At 42.1% G+C, this 26,205-nt stretch overlaps 4 protein-coding genes across 7 annotated transcripts; 2 read left to right on the forward strand and 2 right to left on the reverse strand.

The window, feature by feature from the left end:
• Positions 1–1,014: 1,014 nt before the first annotated feature.
• LOC135241585 (uncharacterized) lies at positions 1,015–6,034 on the forward strand. Of its 2 annotated transcripts, none has more exons than XM_064312103.1 (5): positions 1,015–1,125; positions 2,318–2,376; positions 3,302–3,436; positions 4,535–4,625; positions 5,028–6,034. In XM_064312103.1, exons 1-5 carry the CDS (start codon positions 1,097–1,099, stop codon positions 5,716–5,718), a joined length of 1,005 nt encoding a protein of 334 aa, XP_064168173.1. In that variant the 5' UTR covers positions 1,015–1,096; the 3' UTR covers positions 5,719–6,034. The 2 variants fall into 2 exon arrangements, with proteins under 2 accessions (XP_064168173.1, XP_064168174.1); XM_064312104.1 differs by lacking the exon at positions 1,015–1,125 and adding an exon at positions 1,202–1,370.
• LOC135241587 (ras-like protein family member 12) lies at positions 6,023–10,828 on the reverse strand. Its single transcript, XM_064312106.1, has 6 exons — positions 10,361–10,828; positions 9,986–10,077; positions 9,584–9,640; positions 8,428–8,501; positions 7,828–8,018; positions 6,023–7,241 (listed from the first exon to the last, which is right to left on the reverse strand). Exons 2-6 carry the CDS (start codon positions 10,074–10,076, stop codon positions 6,917–6,919), a joined length of 738 nt encoding a protein of 245 aa, XP_064168176.1. The 5' UTR covers position 10,077; positions 10,361–10,828; the 3' UTR covers positions 6,023–6,916.
• Positions 10,829–11,304: 476 nt separating this feature from the next.
• On the reverse strand, positions 11,305–19,243 carry LOC135241586 (ubiquitin-associated protein 1-like). The gene is made up of 7 exons (XM_064312105.1): positions 19,042–19,243; positions 17,829–18,095; positions 16,130–16,262; positions 15,051–15,545; positions 13,808–13,996; positions 12,483–12,584; positions 11,305–12,209 (listed from the first exon to the last, which is right to left on the reverse strand). The coding sequence occupies exons 3-7, from the start codon at positions 16,259–16,261 to the stop codon at positions 12,075–12,077; spliced, it is 1,053 nt and encodes a 350-aa protein (XP_064168175.1). The 5' UTR covers position 16,262; positions 17,829–18,095; positions 19,042–19,243; the 3' UTR covers positions 11,305–12,074.
• Positions 19,244–20,006: 763 nt separating this feature from the next.
• On the forward strand, positions 20,007–26,147 carry LOC135241616 (maspardin-like). Of its 3 annotated transcripts, none has more exons than XM_064312151.1 (9): positions 20,007–20,141; positions 21,199–21,263; positions 21,618–21,779; positions 22,048–22,128; positions 22,235–22,380; positions 22,488–22,596; positions 22,834–22,941; positions 23,379–23,519; positions 25,615–26,147. In XM_064312151.1, the coding sequence occupies exons 2-9, from the start codon at positions 21,201–21,203 to the stop codon at positions 25,768–25,770; spliced, it is 966 nt and encodes a 321-aa protein (XP_064168221.1). In that variant the 5' UTR covers positions 20,007–20,141; positions 21,199–21,200; the 3' UTR covers positions 25,771–26,147. The 3 variants fall into 3 exon arrangements, with proteins under 3 accessions (XP_064168221.1, XP_064168220.1, XP_064168219.1); XM_064312150.1 differs by having other exon boundaries at positions 20,012–20,172; XM_064312149.1 differs by lacking the exon at positions 20,007–20,141 and adding an exon at positions 20,522–20,692.
• Positions 26,148–26,205: the final 58 nt, after the last annotated feature.

Here is a 26,205-nt window from a genome sequence, read left to right on the forward strand (position 1 = left end):
TCCCCGAAAGAACAAATATTTCAGGAGATCCATGTGACAGGTGTTTGACCGTTGAGTCATAGACCAGTTCTCTGGGGTTCCAGGTCCAAGGGTTGTGGAAGCTGTGAGAACTCTGCCTGTAGAGTAAACAAACAACATTGGTCAAAGTGTGAAAACTACATTTTAAAAGTTGCTTCTCAACATCTGCTTTAAAGTTCTTCAAAATTTGGTGCCTGACATTGTTTGAGAGAGTGTCAGAGGCAGATGGCCTAGTAGTTTTATTGGAAAAAGTAGACATAATCTGCAATTATGATGTTATAATTGCACTTATTTGAATCTACTTTCAGGACTGCCGCTCAGGCTCAACCTACTAAATTGGATTATTACAGTTGTATCCTTCTCTACCACTGCACTTTGCATACCATGCAATTATTATTAATATTCAACCAGGTTTATAGTTTACTGTACGGCTATTCTGTCTGTATTTCTAATTATTGTCTTATAAGCTGTCCTATCTTGAGGGAACCTAGCACACTATTGAGACAGATTCATATATATATATATATATATATATATACACACACACACACACACACAGTATATATAGTGGGCTCCATAATGTTTGGTACAAAGACTTTTTTTTCTTGATGTGGTTGTGTACACCATTTTAGATATGTAATCAACCAATTCAGATGTGGTTGAAGAGCAGATTCTCAGCTTTTATTAAAGGGTATTTTAATACACTTTGTTTCGCCTTGTAGAAATTATAGCACTTTTTATAGATGGCTACTTGTGAAACAAAACAAAAAGTTGGTAAAAGCTGATGTCTTTGCACTGCACAGGGAGCAATAAAGATGGCTATCCCTGTGATGTTTTCTGTGGGCTGTCCACTGACAGAATTTCTGTTTTGCGAAATAAATGGTAAGGCTCATTTCTGAAAATAATGTTGCAGAAAAAACTTCAAAGCACTGGCTTCTTTACAGTGTAAACAATGGGGATAAAAACTGATATGTGTAGACTCCACCCTTATGACCTTTGGCCTCTCCCTGAGTCTTTGCAATTTGAAGTAAAGCACAGTCACGTCTGCCAATGTCCACATGTACAATCTGTGTACCTAATGAGCCAACTCATGTTTCCTTCAAAAAGGTAAGAGAGCTTTTGTGTGTTCTCTTTGCTTCTATTTATAATTAATATTCAGTTACTCATACATCAGCTTCTCAGGCCATCTTCTATGTGCCACCAAATTCTAGATGCAGAATATTTTTTAAAGGGAGCATTCACTTTTTGGGGCTCTTTGATATTATTTCAGTCTTAGGGCGTGCTTTCAATTTACCCAGACAGTTTTTGTGTACAATGAAGTTTCTAATGACCTACCAGTTGTACAAGGACAGGTACAGGACATTTTGTGGTTTGTGGTCTAAAGCAAGAAAATAACTTCATGTACCTACAAATCAGCTTCTACCGCAATGTTATGTTTCCAGAGGCTGCACATGTGAAAAACAATTTATACTGTTTGTTCCCATTTACAGACATAAATATCTGTTTTCAAATTATTCCAGTACTTCTTTCCATGAGTGGAGCGATTTTCAGCTGCATGTTACAGGAAATAGTTCCAAAGGAAACATACATACATGCAAACATACAGGCATAAATCCACTGTACACACTGCTATGGAGTTGCTTGATATACATTTTCTTGCTTTATGTCACAATTCCTGGCATTTGTGTAGACACTGTGCATTGCTGCCATGCCTGTTTGTAAGATAGCATTTTATTGGTCTTTTATTTTACTCTTTCTTCCTGTAAACAGTTTATACCTACATACACTATAATTGCAAATAGTAGCCCCTCTAGAAAAGGCTGAGCTGAGCAGAAGCTAAAATAACCAGCAGTTCAGGACTGCTTGTGGTATCAGAGCCCATTTTTGATTTGGAAGGGTGATCATTGGCTGATTTTGATTCCTTAAAATCCAAGGCTGTTTGCTTTCACAGGATCAAATGGTAGATATAATATGTGCTAGAATTAACATATGGGGCCAATTGTCTGTACTTTCTCGACTACAGCTGCACTTTTTATGGTTCTCTGGTCTAAACTCGGTATTTAAATTCAAGGTTGTAGTTAAGGAGCTGTTGAATGCAGGTGTACATGACAAATGATGGTGATCAAGGTTATGGTTATTATTATTGCTCTCTGACCCAGGATAATATACAGTGTAATGCACATGAATTATGATTACTAATAAGAATTAAGTCATAATTTTTAAGTTTTTAAAATGATTTGCCAACAATACAGTACATGTGTCTGACTGAATATAAATTTATCTTGCTGTATGTCTACAGGCTCTGTGCACAGACAAGAATGTTACACACATGGATTGCCTTCTGCTTATTATTACAAGGTAGGTAATCAATACACTATTACATGGTGTACTGAATACTAATCATACGACTGTAATTTCATCACACATAAAACAAAATAAGGAGGGAATTTGGTTTGTCCTGTTTTATGGACTGTAAGGAATGTAATCGTTGTACCTTCCTATTTTTTGTGCTGTCTTCTGTTTTCGACCTTTGATTTTTTTTAATGAGGTATACAGACATCTGTGTATCTCTACTGTTCACTCTTTCTCTGCTATTGCCTCTTCTACAATTGAGTTTTCAGGCAGCTAACCAGTTACAGCAATAAACCAGTTATCTTCTGCTTTGGCAGTCACATACCTGTGATCAGTCGATGAATCTGCTATCTGGTCTGTTATCTGATCTGTTATCTGGTCAAATATGCTCACAGGTCTTTCCAGAAAAGGGAGTAAAGTATTAAAAAATACAATGTTACATTCAGTTGGTGCCTGTGGTGTTTAATATATCACTGAGTGTATCTCAGTGTGCAGTTTTGCACCTGGCAGCCCACATTATGGTTAGTGTTTAGAGGACTCCCTGAAGAAATGGACCCTGCAGCTCACGCCCTGTGACCCTACCTTTGACCTCCAGCATTGTGCCTGAGAAGACAGCCATTTCCTAGTTAATGAAGGATCAGGGAGGTGCCTGTCTGGCTAAATGGCTACAGCTGTCTTCACCACCCCCTGTGGCTGCAGCTCTGTCCTGTGCTGGCATTGTCATGGTGACAGGCTTGCCAGCCGGGGTGGATCAGTAGAGCTGCGGAGGGCATGGCAGATTGTTTGTCGGTTCATACGGACTCTCCTTGGCTGGATTGCACAGACATCAGAGTGCAAAGGCCACAGGGCCATGGGGTCAACCCGCCTTTTACAGCAGGAGGTGGGGCTGGTGACCCAGGTGACCCACGCTCTTTCTGTGCTCACCCCACAGGGTCCGGTTGGGTGTCCGAGGACACAGAGGCCCAGCAGACTGAAGGTGCTGCGGTGGATCATCAGGTTGCTCCAGGGCATGGCATGACAGAGGAACAGAAAGCATTCCTTAAGTGGTACTACCGTACCGAAGACCGTGAGTTACCTCCCGTTCCTATACCCACAGTCTGGTGTTGGACAGAATTTCTGGGAGGGAATCACTGCAGGGCCTGGATTGAAATGGGTAGCATGGGAATGGCTGTTTGACAGTAGAGAGGACTTTATCTGGTAGGTGATAAAAGAACTGTCAGGAAAGAAGAGGTTATGTGGCTGAGGAGAAATGCTGAAGTCTATGCCTGATTGGCTGTAGTCAGTCATAAACTCAGCTCATTCACACTTTCACTGAACATGCTCATCACATTTGTTCACCCTAACAGAAAGGCTATATAAATATTGTATTGTGACACATTGAAAGAGAATATATGCATTTCCCCCCTTTTCACCCCAGTTTGCTGAGTCAAGTTTATCAGTGCCCATTCCCACAACCTCTAATGTTGATTCAGAAGAGTGCAAACAAGTATGTGATTTCCCCTGAAGCACATACTGCCAGCCCCGCTTCTTATCACATCACAGCTGGCAAGCCAGGCTCCCACAGACATGAGTCTGAAGAGTCCTGTGCCGCTTGACAGACATGTGGCCGACTAGCAGGGGCTGCTGGTACGCAACGAGGCACTATCATCCTGGCCAATTAAAATGCAGCCAAGTGCTCAGCGCCCTGTGGGTCTGCCAGCCACAGCAAGCCCCGGTATGGTCCAGACTCCATGCCAGACCTTAGGGCCCATCCATACAGCACCTTAACAGGATAAGTCACTCAGCTGTCCCAAAATAAAAAATGAAATATGATCATAAATCATATTGCACCACAATATATGAGTAAATATGATCATTATTGGAACCTGCAAATATTGCAATATCTAGGTGCACATGCCTGTAACCTCATGTCTTTATAACCAAGTAAAAAGTGCATTGTACAGTGGAATTAAATCTTGAATAATTTCTTGTCTTAAATCTTAAAATACGTTTTTTTACGTTTTTGTTTTTTGTGTGCTGACCTCCACAATTGAAAAAATAAACTTCTATCGGTTCTATTGTAATGTGACTTGTATCACTTGTGAAATTTTGTCTACGTATGCACATAGTGTGAATGTATGCAATAGACGTAAAGGTGATTCCCCCCCTTATCTGTCTTCCACAGCATCCTCTTGGAAGTATTCCATGTTGGGTCTGTCATTCGGGGCACTCCTGTTGGGGAGCGTACTGCTGGTGATCGGCACCATGGCAAACAGGTCAGCAGGAGTGCAGCGTTCAAAAGAGCACCCCACCGTCCCGATCCTCGCTAGCTGTTAAAAGAGCACCCACATCACCCCACCTCCTGATGGCTGTTAAAAGAGTACCCACATCATCCTGCTCACTAATGGCCATTTTCCCTTGTGATGTTTTAAAATGAAAAATCCAAAGCAAATGGTTAACTGTGTCTAATCTCACACCACATTAGATGTGGTATTTGCATGCAGATGTATTACAGAATGTCTAAATAACCTTTAATCTGTGGAGGTTAAACTGTGTGGAATCAGGCCATAAATGAATCAAGTGGAGACAAATATGTAGGGCTGAGTTGCATTAGTCTTAGACTGAGTTGCATCCTGTGGCAGACAGAGGGCGCTGTGTTTATTACTTCCCCTGAGCAGGAGCAGGAAGAAGCTGGCCCAGTACAAGGCCGCCGCTCTGGCAGTACAGAGGGAGGAGCTCCAGGGCCTGACAGAGGTGACCCAGGCCTGCAGCACCCCCCCTCAGGCACAGACCCCCATTCAAGCAGACACCTCCAAAGACACCCAGACCTCCCAGGTCAGCCAAACACCACAGGTTAGCCAGCCAAATGGTAAGACCCCAAAAGACATCCAGACCACACAGGACAATGAATCCACCCATATCAGTGAACCCCCCCAGGAAAGTGAACTTGTCCAGATCAATGTACCTCCTCAAGAACACGAACCTCCCCAAATAAATGAACCCCCTCAGGATGATGAAACCCCCCAGATCAATGAATCCCCTCAAGAAATTGAACCCATTGAGATCAATCAACCACCTCAGGCTAGTGAACCTGCCCAGCCCCTTCAGGAAAGTGAACCCCTCCAAATCAGTGACCCCCCTCAGGAAAGTGAGCCACCCCAAATCACTGAACCCACTGATGGGCGTGAACTCCACCCTTTTAGTGAACCCCCTCAGGAGAGTGACCCCCTTCAGGAAAGTAAACCACTTCATATCAGTGAACCCCTGGTGAGTCAGCCTGACTTTGAGTCACCCCAGGACAGTGGCCAAACTAAGGAGTCCGGACCCACAGATGCCATCTCCCAGGAGACAGATGGAAATGGGTCATAGTGAATCTCAAACCCCGAGGATGACTTCTCTGGGCTGTGGCAGTGAGCTCCCACAAGAGCACCAGAATCAACTGACAGGCAGAATGAGGAGTGCAGATCTCAACAGAGGTTAAACTGCCCTGCACCATGTGACTCTTCTTTTGGCCAATAAACACTGACTTTCTCATGTCACACACAATCACAGACTCAGAGGAGTTACTGTAATAAAGAATATTGCCAGTAGGGGTCACCAGTCTGTCCTGAGTAACTTTCACCTGCTAATCATTGTGGTTCTGAATTCTGTGTGCTAAATAAACTGCAATGTGTTTATTGTTTTATATTTTATTTGCCAATAATTTATATGAACTATCTTCATAAAGCACTCATGATGCATTCATGAGCATCACAAAAACATTACATTGCGATTACATGGAATTATGAATACTTTATAATACATTTTCTATATCATATCATGGTGCTGATATGTCATGAACTACATTTTATTCATGTATGCCCTTTCTAATATATTCATTACAAAGGCATGTGTGCGTGCATGATGTTATCACCATTTTTCAGTTTTTAATAGTTCAAAATTGGCATGGTACAAGAGAATGTATTAGACTGAAACAAAATAGCTATTCATAATACATTTAGAAGACCTATATGTACACTAACCTAACTTTTTCAGTGAATGCTGTAGAACACAAATAGCACACAAATATTTCCCCATAAATAATACAGCCCCATCTGGTGGGGTTTCCTTGTCTTTTGTGGCCAAATACTAGCTGTTGTTCGCTTATGACTGTACTCATTTTGTATCAACAACAGCCCAGCAGTGCCAATGTATAAGGAGAATTCTCAGCTGTTCAAGTTCCATAATCCATAGTCTCTGAGTTATAAGCCCAGTTCAGTAACCATTCTGCTACACTACTGCCCAAATATGTCCATCAATGGGCTCATGTTATAGGGTTTACAGCCATGCAGTTGCTGTCATCCTGGAAATATGACATTGGGCCTCGTTTTCTGAGTGAATGATAAGAACTGCAGTAAAGCTTACACTGAAATGGCAGGACTTCTCTGGGATGGATCTCCTAGTGAGAGCTGTTTGTGCACAGTGAGTTTCAGTGCTGTTTGTGAGCACTCTCTCCACTGCACTTCTCACTTCCACACAGGAATCAGACTGGATGAGGTTTGTTTTTGGGGTTTTCTTTGGGGGGACGTCAGAAGATCTTGAAGCCCTTGAGAAGCGTGAGGGTGGGGGCACGGCGTTTGCTCTGGGCACGGGAGGACTTGACACTAACGAGCTTGGCAGTGGCCAGGGGGGGCAGGAGCGAGGAGTTGGACAGGCTGGGCGGGGGCTTGTCCTCGCTGATGTAGAGTGGCCGCAAAAGTGGGGCCCCCTCGCGATCCGGCTCCCGCCGCACCTCACGCACCGCCTCGTGGAACACCTGCTGCACTGACAGAAAGTCCAGGCATGCCGAAACCTCGAAGAACAAGCAGCTGTACCGGGATGCCAAGGCCACACCCTCACACCTGCTCACTTGCCTGAATTTGATGCAAAAAAACAGAAAGATTGCTGTGAGTGTGTGTGTGTGAGAGAGTGAGTGTATGTGAGTATGAGTATATGTGTGTGAGAGTGTATGTGAGTGTGAGTATATGTGTGTGTGAGTATGTTGAGCATGTGAGTATGATATGTGTGTGTGTGCGTTTATTGTTTATTGTTTATTTTGAATCGCCATTAGCTGTCGCCGGAAGGAATGCTAGTCTTCCTGGGGTCCACATAAAATATTAAAAAGGACATAACAACATGACAGACTTCAAGACAGTACAAATATTCACATGATCATAGACATTACAATGTGACAGAGGATAATATTAATACCTTGAAAGCAAGACTGTGGACAAGACTGTGGTCAAGGAAGTCCAGTCCTATGGTTGGCTACATGAGGTGTGGTTTCAGACGCTTTTTTAAGGTGACTTTGTTTTGTGTGAATGTAATTAATATGTGCGTGTGAGTGTGTGTGTGTGTGTGTGTGTGTGTGTGTGTGTGTGTGTGTGAGAGTGTATGTGTGTGTGAGACTATATGTGAGTGCAAGTATGTTGAGTATGTGAGCATGACGTGTGTGTGTACCTGTATCTCTCCATGTCCACCTTGTTCCCCAGCAGGATGATAGGGGGTTGGGGGGTTTCCCCACGTGAGTGCAGGGCCAGGATGTCCAGGTAGGCCTGGCAGCCCTCAAAGGTGTGGCGTTCAGCAATGCTGTACACCACCAGAAAAGCACTGGCCCAGGTCAGGTAACGCTCACAGTCCACTGGCCCATCCTGGATAGGAACCAGCAAAGAACCGGCCCAATCATACACCTAACCACACCCATGTATGCCCGTCTGTCTCTCTGTCTCAAAACTGCTGGACTGTCCTCCCAGAACAAAAAAACTCTAGAGTTGCTCTCTGTTTAACAGGAACATCCAATCAGTTGTACATTTCCTGTAATCATCACAGTCATTATAATCTGTATGATGCTTGTTGTACCTGATTCTCTTACATTGCAATGTTTGCGTACATTTTATATGTAATATTTCATTTAAAATAGGGTTGCTGTACATTATATATTCAAACCTATTGTGGGTAGTAGGCATGTGTACGTACAGTATTTTTTGTATGTACAGTATTTTCACCTGTGATAAAAGATGCAACGTGTGCGCCCTCCAGGTCCTTGGTTATGTACTCTACCTGGTCGGCTGTGTCCATCACTTTCACAACCACAGGTTGCTGGTCCACAGTCTCCTCTGAAGAATATGTGTCTTCTGGAACACAAGAGAAACTCTTCAGTGAAAGACTGAAGTTGATCTAGTCTGAGGTTGGGAAACATTAAGGGTTTTTTTAAGGTTACAAGAAGACAATGCCTCCTGAGTATGCTAGGTTCTTGGAATAATCTCCTTGAGGGAAAGCAGAGGCCAAGGCAATTCAGTTTCCAGTTTCCTGTTTCTAAATCCTCCTCAGACCACAGAGGGCAGCGGTTTTGTGGCCCTGTTGCAGTGGAGAGATTGGGTCCATGGAGTCCATGGAAAGATGTGAGAAATCCGATCGTTCACCAGTTGCATAACCTGGTGGACACTAATTGGAGGGTGCAATAACTGGTACAGAGAACCAACCTTCCTGGATACTGCTATACAAATGTCCCCTCCCCAAATATGCACTCTCTCTCTCTCTCTCACACACACACACACACAGAAGTGATATTTGTAAGTTTAGCAAATTGTGAATGAGTGAATCTCTTGAATGAGGCAGTGGTTGGTTTTCCTGTGCCCATTATGCCGTGTTCTGAACAAAGCTTTCACCACTGCATGCAACTTTCATATGGCCAGCTAACCCTGCCCAAAGACACTAGCCTTGACCCGAAAGGGTTAACACTGCCCTGAGAGGTCACCTCAGGATGTTCTTCATAAGTCTTGATTAATATGTGAAGCTACTTTGGGGAGCTACCTGAAAGTCAATCAAAAAAGCATTTCACTTCTTGAGTATCAAGTCTCTTGGCTATATAAACTATGTATTCTTATCAGACGGAATGTAGTGTAATGGTTAGGGAACTGGTCTTGTGGGTTCAATTCCCAATTGAAGCACTGCTATGCAAGACACCTTTAAGCCAGGTACTTAATCTGAGTTCCTTCAATACAATGTCCAGGTGTATAAATTAATTGTATATTAAAAAAGTAATCAGCCATGTGTAAGTCACTCTGAATAATAGTATCTGCCAAATATCATAATGTATATCATGAACCGGACAATAAAATGTCAAATATCTAATTTTGTGATAAAATAACAGCAAAACCATGAGATAACATAAAATAACGGTAGCAAATGGCGTTCGTGGTGGGATTGCACTTACCCAGGTAGGGGTCATATTCAGTGATAAAGCGTTTAGTGAGGAACTTTACTGTCAGAGCTGAGGATGAGAAAGATCAACTTCCTGTCACAATACATCGGAGGCAGGGTCCTCACAGGGGCATGGGAAACCCACGCCTCACAGAAACACTGTCTATGTAAATAGGGAAGTTCGCTCCCAGTATGTTTTCTGAAATAGCAAACATTCCTAAACATATCTCAATGCGTACAATTAGCTATGTAGTATAGGCTACAGGCTGCATCGTTTAGCCTACCACTCTCATCAGTGCTGTGATGAAAACACGTTTATCCAATAGCATTACATATTCTAAAAACAATGCTCTAAACGTTAAATCGCTGATAAGAAGTACTTTAAGTTGTCTCGCAAACGCAGTCGTTTGTATACCTGACTTCCCGGAGCCCATGGTTCCCAGAACTGCTACATTGCACTCTGACGGAGCAGAGAGAACACCGCCAGTCCTTGTTCTCCCGAACATACTAAATCATAAAATGCAAATGGGAAGGAATACAACTGTAAGAAATATGAATAAGCAAATACTAATAATTTGAATGGTTCAAAAAAGTAAATTATATTACGATTTCTACCATATAAATTAAAAAAAGTAAAGATAGTGAGCAATTTAGGATAGATAGAATTTATAATTTTATGTGCAGTTTTGCGCAAGGAAAATAAATACAAGCCCCTGAGCGTAATGCTAAGGCAAGCCGTGTTCATGTTGCAAAAACACCGTGCATCGTTCCTAAGAGAAATCAAGCTTACCTTCAAATATCCGGCGCTATGCTCAAACACTCAGCGAACAAGTTGTAATGTAAGCAACGAAGTTTAAGTCAATGCGGTTCTTAAACATTTCTCCAGGTTTCACAAGATAAATAGCACACACAAAACTAGTTCTTTCAGACACCGGGGAAAAAACAACGTTTTGAGGTTTACAAAATATCTTATTTATTCCCGGTGCATTCTTAAAAATCTTGTCTAGTGTAGGGCTTCAAAAGTTTTGATTTGTATCCATGTACACTATGAATGGAAAAAGTCAGCGCTAAATGAAGGAATAAGAAGCCAACGATTTGCTGAAGAATGTAGCTTACGTAATTGATTGACTGCCAAATTCCTTGTAAGGAAATCGCAGGGGTCTTTTTTCTACATTAACTATGCGGTAGTATGCCTTGTGCACCTCGTGGGAAAGGACACTCAGAACAACGAGAGAAAAGAAAAATTGCATTGAACGTTCTTGCTTCCTAACAATGTATCTAACAGTTGATTTTGACACACCAAATGTTTTGGCTGAATTATTTGATCATCATATTGAGAGACAAATTTTATGTTGAGAGATGACCTTCGGTATGCACTTACTGTACGTTGCTTTGGATAAAAGCATCTGTCAAATAAATGTAATGTAATGTAAGACAACAGCAACAGACTCCGAATGAAAATTCCACAATGGGCTGTATATCTATAACTACGCACATTGTAACCATCTATATCTATGTACAGCTGCAGAATTTGTGTGTATGTACATCTAAAGGAGTACTTCCCAAACCTTGTCCCAGGGAGTCGTTGTGTTTGCTGGTTTTCATTCCAAACAAACATATTTTAAAAAGCTGTGAATCGTCGCAGCTAGTATTTAGAGATGTATTAGCGTCCATTCTTATTGGACACAGACACAAATGCACATAAGTCTTCAAGAAAGAGACCTTTAAATCTGTTTTTCCTGTTTTTATTGTGAATGAACCATTTATAGACCAGTCCCAGGAGTCAACAAGGCAGAGCAGTTCAGGTCAGCAAAACCACAGAGCGCTGGAAACTTAAACAAAATAATAAATAACCACCCTGTCTATGAGGAGTGTCTTGATTATATGAAATTATATATTGCAAATAATACATAATTTAAATTAATGCAAACATTAGAAACAAATTTAAGTGTGTCTTTGTTAAAAAAAGTTGGCTTTTCAGATGTTTCATTATCTGTAAAATCAAAGTAAACATAAAGGTTTTGATGCTTTAAAATGATGCTTTGTTTTCCTTATTTTATATCAATATTAAAAATATGAAAGCCCCTGGAAAATGAAGTTAAGAGCTCCTCAGAGCAGATATCATATAGAGGACCAGTTACAAATCAGTCGTGTGAGCAGGAACACACCAGGTCATATTCCAGGGCAGCAGGTGAGAGGAAACAGGTGTATTGTGCCTCAGGTGATATGAAACAGGTGCAGTACTCAAGTTTTTAATGAAAACTATTTTTTTCAGAGGCATTGCATTGCATCTCCACTGAAATTCTACATCAACACAATGCATGTTTGTATTTGCATGTACTATTTTTACTAAGTAAAAAAGTGCAAGGGAACATGAAATATATGGAAAGTCAAAGTTGAAAAACAGTTGAAAAACAGTTGAAAAATGAACATACAGTACATTTGCAGTACATTTTAACAAAACTAAATCTAGAACTGAATTGATTGGGACTGTTCAGGCACAGTCACACTGCCTGCATCATTAGCTCCTCCAGGGCCTGTTCTCTGTGGTTCTCATGGACCAGCAGAACCTCTTTGATGGTGTTCTGCTGAAAGCCCATTTCTTTAAACTGGGTCAGAAGGTGCAGGAACTCAGCAGCCTGAAAGAGCCAAAAATCCCTCAGTTACTTCACAGTAGCCACTGATTAATGCTGATTCATCCTGATTAGTTCCCATATTGCAGTATAAAACTGAATGAATGATGCACAAAAAGTCCATGTGATTTGTCATGATTTCTGAGGAGAGATTTTGGAGCAGCACCATGTGACCCACACATGAAAGACAAAGAATACCACCTCTGAACAATAGGGCGTCTCCAATCAAGTGAGACAGAGGATGAGGAAGATGTCTGGGACAGTCATGTGATCGCTTACCTTAGTCTCGCAGTTCTGGAACATTTCCAGGGCCTCCTCCACCTGAGCTTCATCATACCCCAGATCACACAGCCGGTCACATGTCTTCAGGTAGCTCAGGATCTACAGGAAGAGGGAGGACAAGTCGATATGTTCGTAAGACATGCTGACATCTACATACCAACGTCACCACAATACCAACTACCCTAATGCTGTTTGCCCAACCAATCAGGGCTAAGTATTCAGGGACAGAGTAACCTCACAGACAGAATTTCCACTTGTGACTGGGCATTCTTAACTGGGAAATAAAGAAATGGATAATTAATTGATAATGAAAAGTTATTATTCAAAAAGATAGCCTTATAAAATGTAACAGGTGCAGGGGGAGTTACAGAATTTTTTTTCACAATCGTGCCCTTCCTCCTGACATCCCCAATACCTCATCAATAAAAAATGGATAAACACTGCTGTTCATGTTTATTGTTTACCTTGAAGACAGAGACTCAATCTGAGTGGTTGCCTGTCTGATGGAGGAGCCACACCCACCAATATTAGAATCACTTTCACTTCACAGCCCAGAGTAAAAATCCCCTTCAAACTAAGACACTCCCCTCCCCCCACATGCATACACACACTGCCTTTCAGATACCCTCATGTCTCCTAGGAGCTGCAGGGAAATCTCCCATGGGGGAAAGGGGTCCCTTGGAAACCTGGGATCTACTTTCATATTTTTTCTAAAGCCTGGATGTCAGGGTTGTCAAACTTAGAGTGGATATCCCCTCCTCAAATGAGAAGCAGAGGGTGGTACAGATCTAAAGAATGCACATACCTGCCAGATTTTCACATCTTACATAAGCACAATGTAAGCAGTTAGCCATCAGCTGAAGTCACTGGTTAAAAATGCAGCCATACAGGGCTGCTTGATAGTTCATCCCGTTCTAGTGTATGGATGAGCTGTACAGTCTGGGATTGAACTTTGCCCATGTCAGTGCTCTCTGTGACCAGTAGCCCCAAAGGGTGATACACAATTAGTCAACAGGGTTAGGGAGGGTTCAGTAAGCCAGGATCCAGGTCTCAGTTTGCTTGCTAAAGCTGCACATGAAGTGTCTTCCTGTAATTCATGTCTGAGCAAGCTCAGCTTATGGGCTGTGATGTGAAAAGAAGCATCTGGCAACATCACAAAAACAAAAAACATAAAAACAAATGTACCCAAGCACCAAGTTACACTGAGCCAGTAAATGAGCAGCTTTGGAAAACCTGGGTGGGGCTCTGTAAGTTTGGGGTGTCTGTTGGAGATGGGGTGCAGCAGGATTATGCAGAACTGTGGCGGTTTCAGGGTGACAGACCTGCTCAGGGCTCTGTGGGCCGGTTCTTTGCAGGGCGAGGATGGCGTTGCGGAGGGGGTACCCCCTCTCTGTGACGGCCTCCAGCAGCTCCCGCTCCTCCTGACTCAGGGCTGACAGCAGCTCAACTGGGGAGTCCAACAGTGGTGTGTGGGAACTCGGGGCACAGCCAATCAAGGGGTGGCCAAGCGACTACAGGAGAAACACAGAATAGAGTTACACCTCCCCTGGGAGCAGTACAGCCCCCTACCCCCTTATCCTTCCATCGAAGTGTTACATTTGGCTCCCTTGATGATCATTGGCTAGGAAACTAAAGCCTGTAGGACAATTTTTTAGAACTTTCAAGCTTTTATGCAATTTAACATGGCATTGTTTTCCTGTGCTAATATAGAAAAAAGATATTCATATCAGAATATTAAAAAGTCAAACTTGTTTACTGCCTTGACATGCATCAGCAGGGACCCTTTCAGATCAGCACAGCAGGCTTAGATAATACCTTGGAAAGATGCCAGGAAAAAACTTTACGTTGGCTATTATTATCCTCCTTTCCAAACATTTGGTGTGTGTCATGAGAAAAACAAAACATAAAATGGAGCCATTTCCTCTCCTCTGATGTAAGGCCTGATCAAAACATGAATGAATGCCATGTAAATCAAAATAGCATTGGTGATACCCAGAAAGATGAGTGGAATTTGGTAAACACTACATGCAGCCTTTTAAGAAATTCCTAAAATATTAAATACTTCAGAGTCCCCTGAGCCATTTAAACCACACAGTGGTTTATTTGCAGTGGTTTATATCTTTTCTCTTTTATTACACAGTGGACTATGGATATACTGTATGCACTGCCCCTCAGTATATGCTCCATGTCCACAACATCTTTAGATAAATTCCAGTCTCTGCCTGTCTGCCTTTATGTGGGCTTCTCCTACCACATTGCAGAACTTAATGTAGCCTCGTGATTTAAAAAAAGACAACAAGGTTTCTTGGCACAGCAGCTGTTCCACTTTAAAAACAGAAGTATCTTTCCATACCCACACAACTCACATAGTTCACAGTTTAACATTATTCGTTTAAACAGCATGATATTTACTGTAGCCATTCAGACTTAAACCCCTGAATTTATGGACAACAATTGCTGTACATTACTGGGGATTTTAACCTCCAATCTTTGGTTTACAAGCCCAGCTCTCAAAGCACTACATAAGACTGCAGAAGAGGACTGGGGAGTGGAGTCAAGTCCTACCGGTGGGGTAGAGGAGGGCCTCGTCTGCTGGGGACAGCAATCAAACAGTGGCTGTGGGGAAAAGGAGTGGTTTCGAGTGCCGTAGCACAGTGGGTGGAGCCTCCTCTTGGTGTGCCTCTGGCCCTGGTAGACGGCACCACGCCCTTTAGGCGGGTCCAGTGCCGACAGCGAGGACTGCCTGAACTCCTGGAGACAGGAAGGGGAGGTCTTCCTGAGGTGGGCGGGGCCAGAGGCTGGGCCCACAGCGCTGTGGGGGCGCCCTTTCTCCAGGGAGGGCCCCTCGTCCTCAGAGCAGGGCCAGGGATGGAGGTCCGAGGCGCTGAGGCTGTGACTGCGGCGGAGTGAGCGGTGCTCCGGGGGGCTGCTGAGCATCTGCCAGTAGGGGGGGCAGGAGGGATACACCCCCGAGGCGCAGCGGGGTAGGGGGTTGTGGGGAGCTGTGGAGTACCCCCCCTGAAGCCCTGTCAGGACCCAGTTCTCCAGGTCGAACTCGTACTGTCAAAACACAAACAGGGGCAGATGAACAGCTGGGCGGTTCATCTGGTTAAGTCATTGTTCTACCGTACAGCTGGACTGCACAGTCTAGGTTCAAATCCTGACTGTGCCACTGCCAACTGTGCCCAGTAGCCCCAGAGGATAACACATAATTGGTGGTAGCATTGCCCACGGTTAGGAGCCACAAGCCTGGCTCACAAGCCACAGTGTGATGAGAAGTAGCACTTGGCATCGCCTGCTTCTGAGGAGAGCACGTGTTAGGCTATGATCTGCCAAATCGATAGTGGAGGTTAAAGCAGTGAACATTAATATATAATGAATAGGACTGGGCATTCCAACTCAAAGAGATAAGTGGGAGAAAAAAAGAAAAAAAAAACAGAAACCAAGACGGGCAAATCTGCACATCATTGCACAACATGTGAAGCAAGAATCATTAAATCAGACAGGGCACAGCACCTGCCTCAGTTATCCTGGAGAGGTTGCACTGACAATTCACATGAGGGACCACACTGAGAATTTACACAGAGTGATCACACACAAGCTCAGCTAGTGGAAACAAGGTGTGGGTGTGATGTGGTTCTGACCTCTGTTTGCTGCAGGAGACACAGATAGTCAGGCAGTGTGAGCTCAAGGGCGGAGATCAGCTCCACTTCCTTCACTGGGTCTTCTAGTGGCCCAGCTGGGATCTTAAAGGGAATTTCCTCAAGACTGTTCATTCTGCAGTGCAACAGAAAAGAAATATCCTTTTAACAATCATTTTAGATTAAAACAAGTACATGTACACACATAGATGCATACATACAGGGTTGCCACCTGGCATCTGACATCCACATGCCAAGAAATGTATAATTTCTTCCCCCGCTTTATCTGTTTACAGCATAATACAGTACAGAGCTTTTCGTAGGTAAACAGATTAAGGGCTGCAGCATCACAGGCACCACCTGATGTTGTGCTCTCATTGGTCAAGAGAACTTCAGCGACACTACTTTGTCAGGTGAGTCCTCATGGGATCTGTGACACAAGGCCCACTGACCCCTCAGTGCGTCATCACTGTGCTAGAAAAATCACAATCCCACAATCCCACACTCTGTGCCCGGGCAGCTGCTGCTGCTGCATTAGTGGGATGGGGTGGAGCAGGGGGGCAGATGGCTGAAGGCTTAAGCACAGACAGGCAAAAGCAAAACCTCAACCACCAGCTGTCTCCTTAGGTTTTAATCTGCTGCTCATGCCTGTGTGTAGAGCACCTGAAAGACCAGTAGAATGCTAATTTACTATATGTACATTTGCGTATTATGGAAAACACAACCGTAAAAAACAAATATGACCATTCAAATTGGCCTTAAGATAGTAAGATTCAAGATTCAAAAAACTTTGTCTAACACAGTGTTAGGAAATTGTCTTAGGTTAGGGGCTCACAAACAACCTAAAAACATACACCAATAAAGCTCCACTACCAAGGCTTCATTCTGAAAAGGTTGAGATCATGATCTCTTTTACTTGAACTTGTCAAATAGAATAGAATAGAATTAAACCTATTTTTCTCAGGGGGAACACTGGGTAATATTATGTTATAGATCCACTATGATTGACAGTCACCATTGCTGAAGGACTGAAACATTTCTGAGGATAACATAATGATTGATGTGAAAAAGGAAGGAATTAAAAACTATACATACGTAAACATTCATGGCAATAACTAAGGCCAATGTGTAAATATGAAACATCTCCAACATGTGACAGAAGATCTAGCTGTGCGGACAACCCCTGACACTGATGTCGCACATTAAACTACAAGTCCATACAGCACACTGATTTCTAGCACTATAATATATCATAAACAACACTGAAATCTAATTGATTGATTGATTGATTGATTGATTGAAATTCTTTATTGATCATTAAAATACAATGGGCCCCTCTAGCCAGAGATGTCCCAGATACAGAAATCATCAAAAGGATTAAAACACAACAAAGCCCAAAGGCTTATTTCCATTGTGGTCCTTTTTTTAATACTGCACTCTGAAATCTTTTAACTTTTCACACAGATGACTTTCACCCAATAACAGCTCTAAAAACTACCCCCAGAACTGGTCCCAAATGTAGGGATGCCCGCAGTATCACAATATCGCCGAATCACTATATGAAAATATTAAAACATCACAATGTCACAATACAATCATCATTATATATGGTGTCCTGATCATACAGAGACAGGCACACTGCTGTATTAAACAACAGCAGAGTCTAACTAAAACCCAGCAACATCTCACTCCCTTAGCTCACCTGTGCTCCACAGTCTCCTCAGCACTGTTCAGTGGGTCTGAACGGGTGTGCAGAAAGCAGGGCAGGACACTGCCTCTGTGATGGAGATGACATCACTCACGCATGCTAATTCCCCTTGATCCTTAAAGACTGACATAACTCACTGACTCCACCTGTTTTCCTGGAACCACGCCTGGGGGAAAGCTACAGGAAACATTCAGGAATCGTTCAGATTTAAAACAGCTGTGCACTTGCTTTTTCCCTTAACATGTGATAAGGAATGGAAACCTGTAGAGAAAACGGAAATAGAGAAGAAGAGGTTGGACAGCAGTTTGCCCTCAACTTCAAATGACAAAATGAAGTTTTTTTTGCTAGATTTACTTTTTTTGTTGTCTTGGTATAATGGTTATGTGACAGCTGTCAGAAAACAGTGCATCATACAGATTTAATGTAAGTAGAAAGGGAGGTATTCAGAGAAACACAGAGACAATGGGAAACAGACCCACATCAGCACAGCTACAGATGACCATCTCTTACTTCAGGCAGAGCATGTCATAAATACACTGACTGCAGTATATACTATTATTATTATTATTGTAGATCGGAAGGTCTACTGCACCCTCTTGTGGCAAGGTGTAGTCTTTGCTTGAATATGTAGACAAGGGTCCAAAACATGTTTGAGCCATCTTTCTCTGCCTCATGGATTTTTATTGGATGTTTGGGGAGGCGATGCCATTATAGGGTTATACGTACAGTATAACATGTTTCAGTGATAGGAACGGCATTCAAATCACTGCATTCTAGCTCCTTTCCATTTCATAGGTTCATCTAATGAAGTTAATGATAGTGCAGGGACAAAATTCTACAAGGACAATACATAAACATAGCTACCATACCCCCTCCCTGTTGGGATCAAGCATTTAGGCCTGTGCCATTTTTTTGGTGTACAGCACACATTCACTCGCCCACGTGTTAAGAATATGGTGAAGGATGACTCATCTGACCATATCCCTTTTTCCACATTTCTGTAGACCAGTATGTTTTTTTCACCACTGGACTCTCAAATGTGCATTCGTCTTTGTAATGAGGGGTTTATGCGCTGCGGCTTTATTATAATATCCCTCTCTATGTAGTTGTCGATGTACAGTTCTTGCTGACAGTCTGATCATGACCTGCGTTGACATTCTCCGTCACCTGAGGAAGAGTTGCTCTTCTGTTTTTACTTACAGATCACATTAATACACAAGCGTCACAGTCATTGAATGTGCTCTTTCAACCACAATTTCGGACCCTCTTTACTGATGTTGTTCCCGTAACTTTAAATGTAGACATCACTTTAATCACTGTTCCCAGGTTAAAACTAGCCAGTAGCCAGTTTGTGACTGAAGCCCATGCCATCCCCATTAATGAACTCTCTTTCAAAGTTCATTAACTCTTTTCCTCTTGCCACCGTGATCCAAAATCAAGGTCAACTGGGCCTGCTCAACATTTTTATACATGCCACAGAGCATGATAAGAAGTTAATTGCTTAATTGTATCATGCAGTACACCTATCTGGAAGCATCTGCATTCGTTAAGTTTCTCCATTCATTTATTCAGGATTTTCCTTTAATTTGTCACCAGTCTGTACATAATTTATTTAGAAACAACTTATAACTTTATTTCACCATAAGAATGTTGATAAAATACATCAATGGAGTAGCTCTTGACTCACTTTGATGGTCTAAAGGACGATTTGCCTAAAAGTGTCCCACTTCACCACAAAACACACTAAGCGCTGCAGTTTCTTAGTTCAGCAGCGACCATTCAGGCTTGCAAACGAACTGTTTAACTTGCGGGTTGCCTACGAGATGTCACAAAACTAATGAATGACTGGAGAATGCGGGCAAGCTGGACAGACGGTACCTTACTGTGCACCCACCATTACCAACGGTGCCTACCCCCGCTGGTACATATAATATTGAAAATGGTGCAGTATCAAAGTCAGCTGGTTTCAAATGAAATCAGTTTATAACCAGTTAAAGATAACAAGTCTGAAATGACGTAAACAAAGTTAAAACACAAGTAAAGCGTTGTGAGTATTAATAATGGCGAATATTATGTCAATATATTTTACCCCAAAACGTTCATTCTAGATCAGTAAACCTTCTCTCTCGCTGTTTTTATGGGCCTTCTGCGCATGTTCTACTAAAAGTGGGGCGGTGCTCTCTGAATTACGGAAGTCTAAGCAGAAAAGAAAAGTCATATGTTTCGGTTTACAACTAACGTAATATTTATTGAAGGTATGAGCAAGGCAGCTAGCTAGCTAATGCTAACCTTGGTAAAAAGTTAAATGTGAGTAGGACCGAATGTAATCAAAAATACGGTAATATCTGGTTTCCTTGATTGTTTTTTCTTTTCACATTCTTATTGTATTTTCTTAAAAATTAATCGTATTGCTTTTGTTTCAGCCTGACAGGATGAAAACGTGAATTCTTGACATAAATTGGTTTGATTAGCCTGCTCCTTTATGTGCGCTCGAATCAAGCGTAATTAAAATGATCCCCGTGAAAACGATTGGAAGAGACCTAAAGGACAACGTTTATACACAACAAGATATTACCAGTAAAGCTATGCTCTAGTTGGAACGTTTTGTATGTGTCCGTGCTTGATACTGTGGTTTCTATCTGGTCTTCAAGTGGCCCAAGTTCTACGGTGAAGTAGCTTTGATTTATTGTAACTTGTATGTTACAAAAGCCAGTTGGCTAGCTACAAACCAGATGTACAGCACGTAACTCATCTGGCCAATAAGCAAAACGTTTTTTAATTTTATTCTTTGGAAATGGTAAATGCACGGAATTGGTTATTTATACCGAACTATCTCCAAGTAAAACAGGTGCAGCGCAGTAAGTGCTTTTTCGTTCTTGTTTTCTTTAAATTGCGTTTGTCTTTTAAAACCATGCTGAATGCATATTGTCCATGTTGTTCACGGCCATACTAATTTATTCTGTTTATTATGTTTTTGCGTCTCTTCACCAAAGGATAATTGGGTGGTTTTAACGTGACTATATTGTAATCCCTAGACATAATCGCCACTTTCATGGAGCCCAAATCTTTATGGCGAGTTATTGGTAGAGATATTTATTCAATACATTTATGAAAATGTCAGTTTGCGTCCTCTCTGAAGTTCACCCTGTTAGATTCAGAATGTTGGTGGTGTGGTACGTTGGATGTTCTGTAGTCAAAAGTGGGTCACGTGATTTAACTCGATGTGTTGCATTGATATAAGGAATATTGTCAGCTTGATTTCTAACGAGCCTTCAACCACGTTCATTCTGTCCAACGCGCTTTAGGGGTGCAGTTTAAATATGATTTCTATTAGATCACCAACTCTGGCTTCCTTTCCCCACAGAAATGGAGGAGATAAGAGTATCTCCAGACTACAACTGGTTCAGAAGCACCGTTCCACTCAAACGAGTAAGATTTTTTTAATGGTCATTGATGCCTCACTGATAGAAAATGCACAGTATACCAGCTCAAGCTTATAGTTATGACTAATTTTGTTTGCATAGTATATCAGATCTGCCCAAAAAAAAATTGTCATTTGATATCTTTCCATGTTGGACATTTTGTTTTTACCACAATGTTTACTTGCAGCATCTCATTTTACATGTGAGAGACAGGGTCCAAGCTTTGGTCATCTTAACAGGATACCGTACTGGAGGTGTCCTCTCCATTCCTCTTTCACACAGCAGTGCTGGTGAAGAGCAGCTCACCTTGCTCTCATCTTCCTGGATGATGACAGTTGACCTGTTCTGTCTGTTGCTGTAGATTATTGTGGATGATGACGACAGTAAGGTTTGGTCACTGTATGATGCTGGCCCCAAAAGCATCAGATGTCCCATCATCTTGCTCCCCCCGGTCAGCGGGACAGCTGAGGTGTTCTTCCAGCAGATCTTAGCCCTCACAGGCTGGGGGTACAGGGTGATATCGGTGAGCCCCTAAAATCGAACAGCCCCTCAGCAGCAGTGATTTTTTTAGTGTGCTTATTTTTATGCTTTTTCACCAGACGTGTTTTCCAGATTATTTTTACATAACAAAAAATATTTATTTTTCACGAATTAAAAGGGAAGGGAAGTTAAAATTGAATTCACCAGATACAGGTTGTGTGTTTTTAAGAAGTGGCAATATATGATTTACATGCATTTATGATTACTGGAAAATTTGATTAACAGATAGGGATACATTTTCTTTCCTCTAGCTGCAGTACCCTGTGTACTGGGATCTGCTGGAGTTTTGTGATGGATTCAGAAAGTTGCTAGATTACTTACAGCTGGACAAGGTCTGCCTTTTTTAAAGAAATTTTAGCCATTTAAAAAATGTTATCACCAATAGTAGTTTTCTTATGACATTTGATTTGATTGTGCATATTTCTCCATTTGAAAAAGGTGCATCTGTTTGGGGCCTCTTTAGGAGGCTTCCTGGCACAGAAGTTTGCTGAGTGCACACACAAATCCCCCAGAGTGCACTCTCTTATCCTCTGCAACTCCTTTAGTGACACATCCATCTTTCACCAGACTTTGACGGCAAACAGGTAAAAGTGCAGCCAGGGTTTGGAGAATGACTTCCGCAGGTTTGTGGTTCACTGATGTATTGTGGGAAATTCACAGTTTTAATCTTGTCTTTTCCGATGTCTCCTAGTTTCTGGTTGATGCCTGCCTTCATGCTGAAGAAGATCGTTCTCGGTAACTTTGCCAGAGGGCCGGTGGACTCAAAGATGGTGGAAGCCATCGACTTTATGGTGGATCGGGTGAGAGATAATTCAGTTTATTACTGAGATCCTACCCTCTTCCACATTTGTGTTAAAAGCACTTGCTTCTTCCTGGATTAGGCAGAGAAAGGCTGCTGAGTTGGGCTGAATGTCCCTAAGACTCTCACCTGCAGGGTGGAGTACTATGCAGAGGAAGCGAGACAAAATAAGAGTATGCCGGTTTGCCAATGCCTCTTTCCTCAATGATTGTGACTAATGTGCTGTTGTTTCCTGCAGCTGGAGAGTTTGAGCCAGAGCGAACTGGCCTCTCGGCTGACACTCAACTGCCAGAACTCTTATGTGGAACCGCACAAAATAAAGGATGTGGCGGTCACCATCATCGATGTAAGCTCTGCCTCTCCCTCACATTCACCTCACTGCATTGTTACCTGTATTACTTCATACTGAAGCACCTAGGGTTCATGTGTTACTTGAGTGTGGAACCCACCCCACCCCGCCTTTCTTGGGACCCTGAGTACGCAGATCCACTATTCCCCCCATTGTGATTCCCCTGCACAGTGCAGCACAGTGCAATGTGAAAATTTGAACCAAAAACAAATTTGATTACAAACTTATATAAAAATGCCCCAGTTTTATTTTGAATATGTGTGTAATACCAATGGCTTTTGTTATTTTGAGGTAATAGTGATGATGGTTATTCTGTTGGAAGATATTTGTTAGGCTTATGGTTATGATGTTGTTTGAAAGATTTTGTAAAACCGATGGTTATTCTGTTGTTTAGAGGTATTTGTAAGGCTGATGGCTTTTCTGTCAATTTTAAGGTGTTTGATCAGAGTGCCCTTTCGCATGAAGTGAAAGAGGAGATGTACAAGCTGTACCCTGATGCAAAGAGAGCTCACCTAAAAACTGGGGGGAACTTCCCCTACCTGTGCAGGAGTGCAGAAGTCAATCTGTACATCCAGGTTAGTCTGCCCGTCGGAATCAGTCTGCAGTCTTTCTCCAGATGAGTTTAAGCCTCAGGCTTGCAGTGTATGCTCTCTATCCCCTTTGCTAAAACAGGCAAGTGCAGGATATTAATACTGAGGGCCAGCCCAAAAAAAAGAACGAGTGGTCTGTTTGCGATCAGAGTAATTTCAGCTGTTTCTCTTGTAATGCCTTTAATAGAGGAACTAAGAGCAGGGCCTCTGTCACCAGCAGGCAGCTGTTCCTCTTTTTCACCACATCAGCGCATGGCAGTGTGTGTTGGTAACTGCTTTACATGAATATCTGACTTTCCCCTGTGTATTTCTGTGTATGGAGTGAAATGAATTAATATCCTGCTCCATATATCCATGAATATCCAAGCACTGGGAAATTATACTAAGGTATAGGGATTTATAATGCACCCCAGGGAATTTGTACATGATGTGGTGAGACCAAGGGTTGAGTTGCTCCAACAATGTGGCTATGTCTCATCCGTTGGCAATTCAGCTAGCGGCTCTCAGGCCAACGAGGCATACTTGCAACCAATGAATTTTTCATTGGAAGTTGTTAGCTGTAGCCTCCAATAATTTAACTGTAAGACGAAAGTTCCCAAGTGCCACACACATGCTTGAAAAGAACTGGGTGGGGGGTGGAGAAGGAAGTGGAAGTCGGTGTTGGAAGGTTGTGTCCTTTGCTGTAGGAAGTACAAACTGTTAATATAGACTGACAAAAGTGTTTTGACAGGGGATTTTCTTTACTGACTTAGTGTTGCGTGCTATTTAGCTACATTTGTAAAGTTCTGGTCTTCAAGAGACCACCACAGTGCACTGAGATGTAGGCTATGAAAATTAAAACCGTGACAAAAATAAAAATTGGAACAATTAATATTTATTTAAGGGTTACATACTGTAAGTGCCAGAAGGGGGGAGAATATCACCTATACTGGAGGATTTAAACATTGTGACAGGATCATCTACAGGAATAGTGGTATTTGGAATTGTAATATGTCTTCAAAAACATTTCAAGTCAATCAAAGCTATATTACTTAACTATATTAATTAATATTGCTTGCACGAATGCTTGCACCATGAATGCTTGTACTCTACACAGCATTAAAAGCTTTTCAGAATTTTATTTCTCAGTTCAATCTGCACTTATAGGCAAAACAGTGTAGGTTAATACAGTAGAATCCACTTAATAGCATAAAGGATTATTACATAATTCAGGTATTTGCCATTTCCCACTCATTCCATTGCAAAGAGATGACATATTTGCATAAACCATTAGTGCATATTTTGGAAATTTTCTTGGAATTATGTTGTTACATTACATGATGATCTATAAAATCGGGAGAGTCGCCATAAATGTAACAGTTTTTTGATTTTGCTCATTTGCTCATTTAGAAAATATTTAGCCTAGCTCTATGACATTTTTACTTCAACTTTGACATGTCAGCAGTCCCAGTTGGAGGGATATATACTCTCTGCAGAATGCATACTCTGCTACAGATATTTATATCCAGCTATAGGCATTAATACCCAGATGTAGGGATATATACTCACTTGCAGAAATTTATACCCGGCTACACAGATAAATGCCCTGCTACAGGGATTTATACCCAGTTGTAGGGATATGTACTCTCTGCATAAATGCATACTCTGCTACAGGAATTTATACCCAGTTGTAGGGATATGTACTCTCTGCATAAATGCATACTCTGCTACAGCAATTTATACCCAGTTGTAGGGATATGTACTCTCTGCATAAATGCATACTCTGCTACAGGGATTTATACCCAGTTGTAGGGATATGTACTCTCTGCATAAATGCATACTCTGCTACAGGAATTTATACCCAGTTGTAGGGATATGTACTCTCTGCATAAATGCATACTCTGCTACAGGAATTTATACCCAGTTGTAGGGATATGTACTCTCTTCATAAATGTATACTCTGCTACAGGGATTTATACCCAGCTGCAGGGGTTTATGGTGAAAGATACTGAACAGTGTAGCCTCTTCCCTGCACAGTCCTGAGTGTGAAAGGCTTGGTTGGTGGTCTGCAGTTGATTAATTGGTGATGTTGCCATCTCAGATTCACTTGCGCCAGTTCCACGGCACGCGGTATGCAGCCATAGACCCTGCCATGGTCAGTGCAGAGGAGCTGGATGTACAGAGAACACGGTGCGGTGGTGACAGTGACCCAGAGGAGGAACCGCAGGACTCAGCCACCGCTTCCCGCCAGCACTGACCGTGACAAAGGGCACCCCCAAAAACCAGCATGGACCCAAAACCCACCAGTCTGCCTTTCATACAGGTCTCAACCAGCCTCAGTGTTTTTCTTACGAATCGATATGAGTTAAGTACAAGAAAAAATAAAATTAGCCTATTTTTCTTTGGAGAAAATATTTTTAGAAAAAAGGTTTCTGTAAATATAATAATTGCTTGTATGGATTTGTTATATTGCCTCTTGTAAATTTTCTTCTTTTATGATCGTGTTAAAATTGTTTTTTCTTCATCTTCCATTCTACATTGATTTCTTGTGTGTGTTTTCTAACATTACATCAACACTGCCAAACATTTCCTCCTTGTTGCTCAGTATTAAATTTGCCACAATGCACTGATCAATGCAGTTCCTTGTGTACTGTGTTGAGGAAATGAATATACAGAACAGATTATGAGAGAT

Source organism: Anguilla rostrata, chromosome 16 (assembly GCF_018555375.3).
Source record: "Anguilla rostrata isolate EN2019 chromosome 16, ASM1855537v3, whole genome shotgun sequence".
Lineage (NCBI taxonomy): Eukaryota > Metazoa > Chordata > Actinopteri > Anguilliformes > Anguillidae > Anguilla > Anguilla rostrata.

What these genes read in the sequence shown, in the direction of transcription:
- LOC135241585 (XM_064312104.1), top strand. Translation starts at nt 1,333, where the DNA reads ATGAAGTTTCTAATGACCTACCAGTTGTACAAGGACAG. An exon ending in GTACTACCGTACCGAAGACC is followed by an intron (nt 3,437 to 4,534) that starts GTGAGTTACCTC and finishes TGTCTTCCACAG; the next exon opens with CATCCTCTTGGAAGTATTCC. An exon ending in ATCGGCACCATGGCAAACAG is followed by an intron (nt 4,626 to 5,027) that starts GTCAGCAGGAGT and finishes TCCCCTGAGCAG; the next exon opens with GAGCAGGAAGAAGCTGGCCC.
- LOC135241587 (XM_064312106.1), bottom strand. Translation starts at nt 10,076, where the DNA reads ATGTTCGGGAGAACAAGGACTGGCGGTGTTCTCTCTGCTCCGTCAGAG. An exon ending in CATGGGCTCCGGGAAGTCAG is followed by an intron (nt 9,641 to 9,985) that starts GTATACAAACGA and finishes TCTCATCCTCAG; the next exon opens with CTCTGACAGTAAAGTTCCTC. An exon ending in GTGGACATGGAGAGATACAG is followed by an intron (nt 7,242 to 7,827) that starts GTACACACACAC and finishes CATCAAATTCAG; the next exon opens with GCAAGTGAGCAGGTGTGAGG.
- LOC135241586 (XM_064312105.1), bottom strand. Translation starts at nt 16,261, where the DNA reads ATGAACAGTCTTGAGGAAATTCCCTTTAAGATCCCAGCTGGGCCACTA. An exon ending in GTCTCCTGCAGCAAACAGAG is followed by an intron (nt 15,546 to 16,129) that starts GTCAGAACCACA and finishes GTGTTTTGACAG; the next exon opens with TACGAGTTCGACCTGGAGAA. An exon ending in GCCCACAGAGCCCTGAGCAG is followed by an intron (nt 12,585 to 13,807) that starts GTCTGTCACCCT and finishes CTCTTCCTGTAG; the next exon opens with ATCCTGAGCTACCTGAAGAC.
- LOC135241616 (XM_064312149.1), top strand. Translation starts at nt 20,629, where the DNA reads ATGGTAAATGCACGGAATTGGTTATTTATACCGAACTATCTCCAAGTA. An exon ending in AGTAAAACAGGTGCAGCGCA is followed by an intron (nt 20,693 to 21,198) that starts GTAAGTGCTTTT and finishes CTTTCCCCACAG; the next exon opens with AAATGGAGGAGATAAGAGTA. An exon ending in TCGACTTTATGGTGGATCGG is followed by an intron (nt 22,597 to 22,833) that starts GTGAGAGATAAT and finishes TGTTTCCTGCAG; the next exon opens with CTGGAGAGTTTGAGCCAGAG.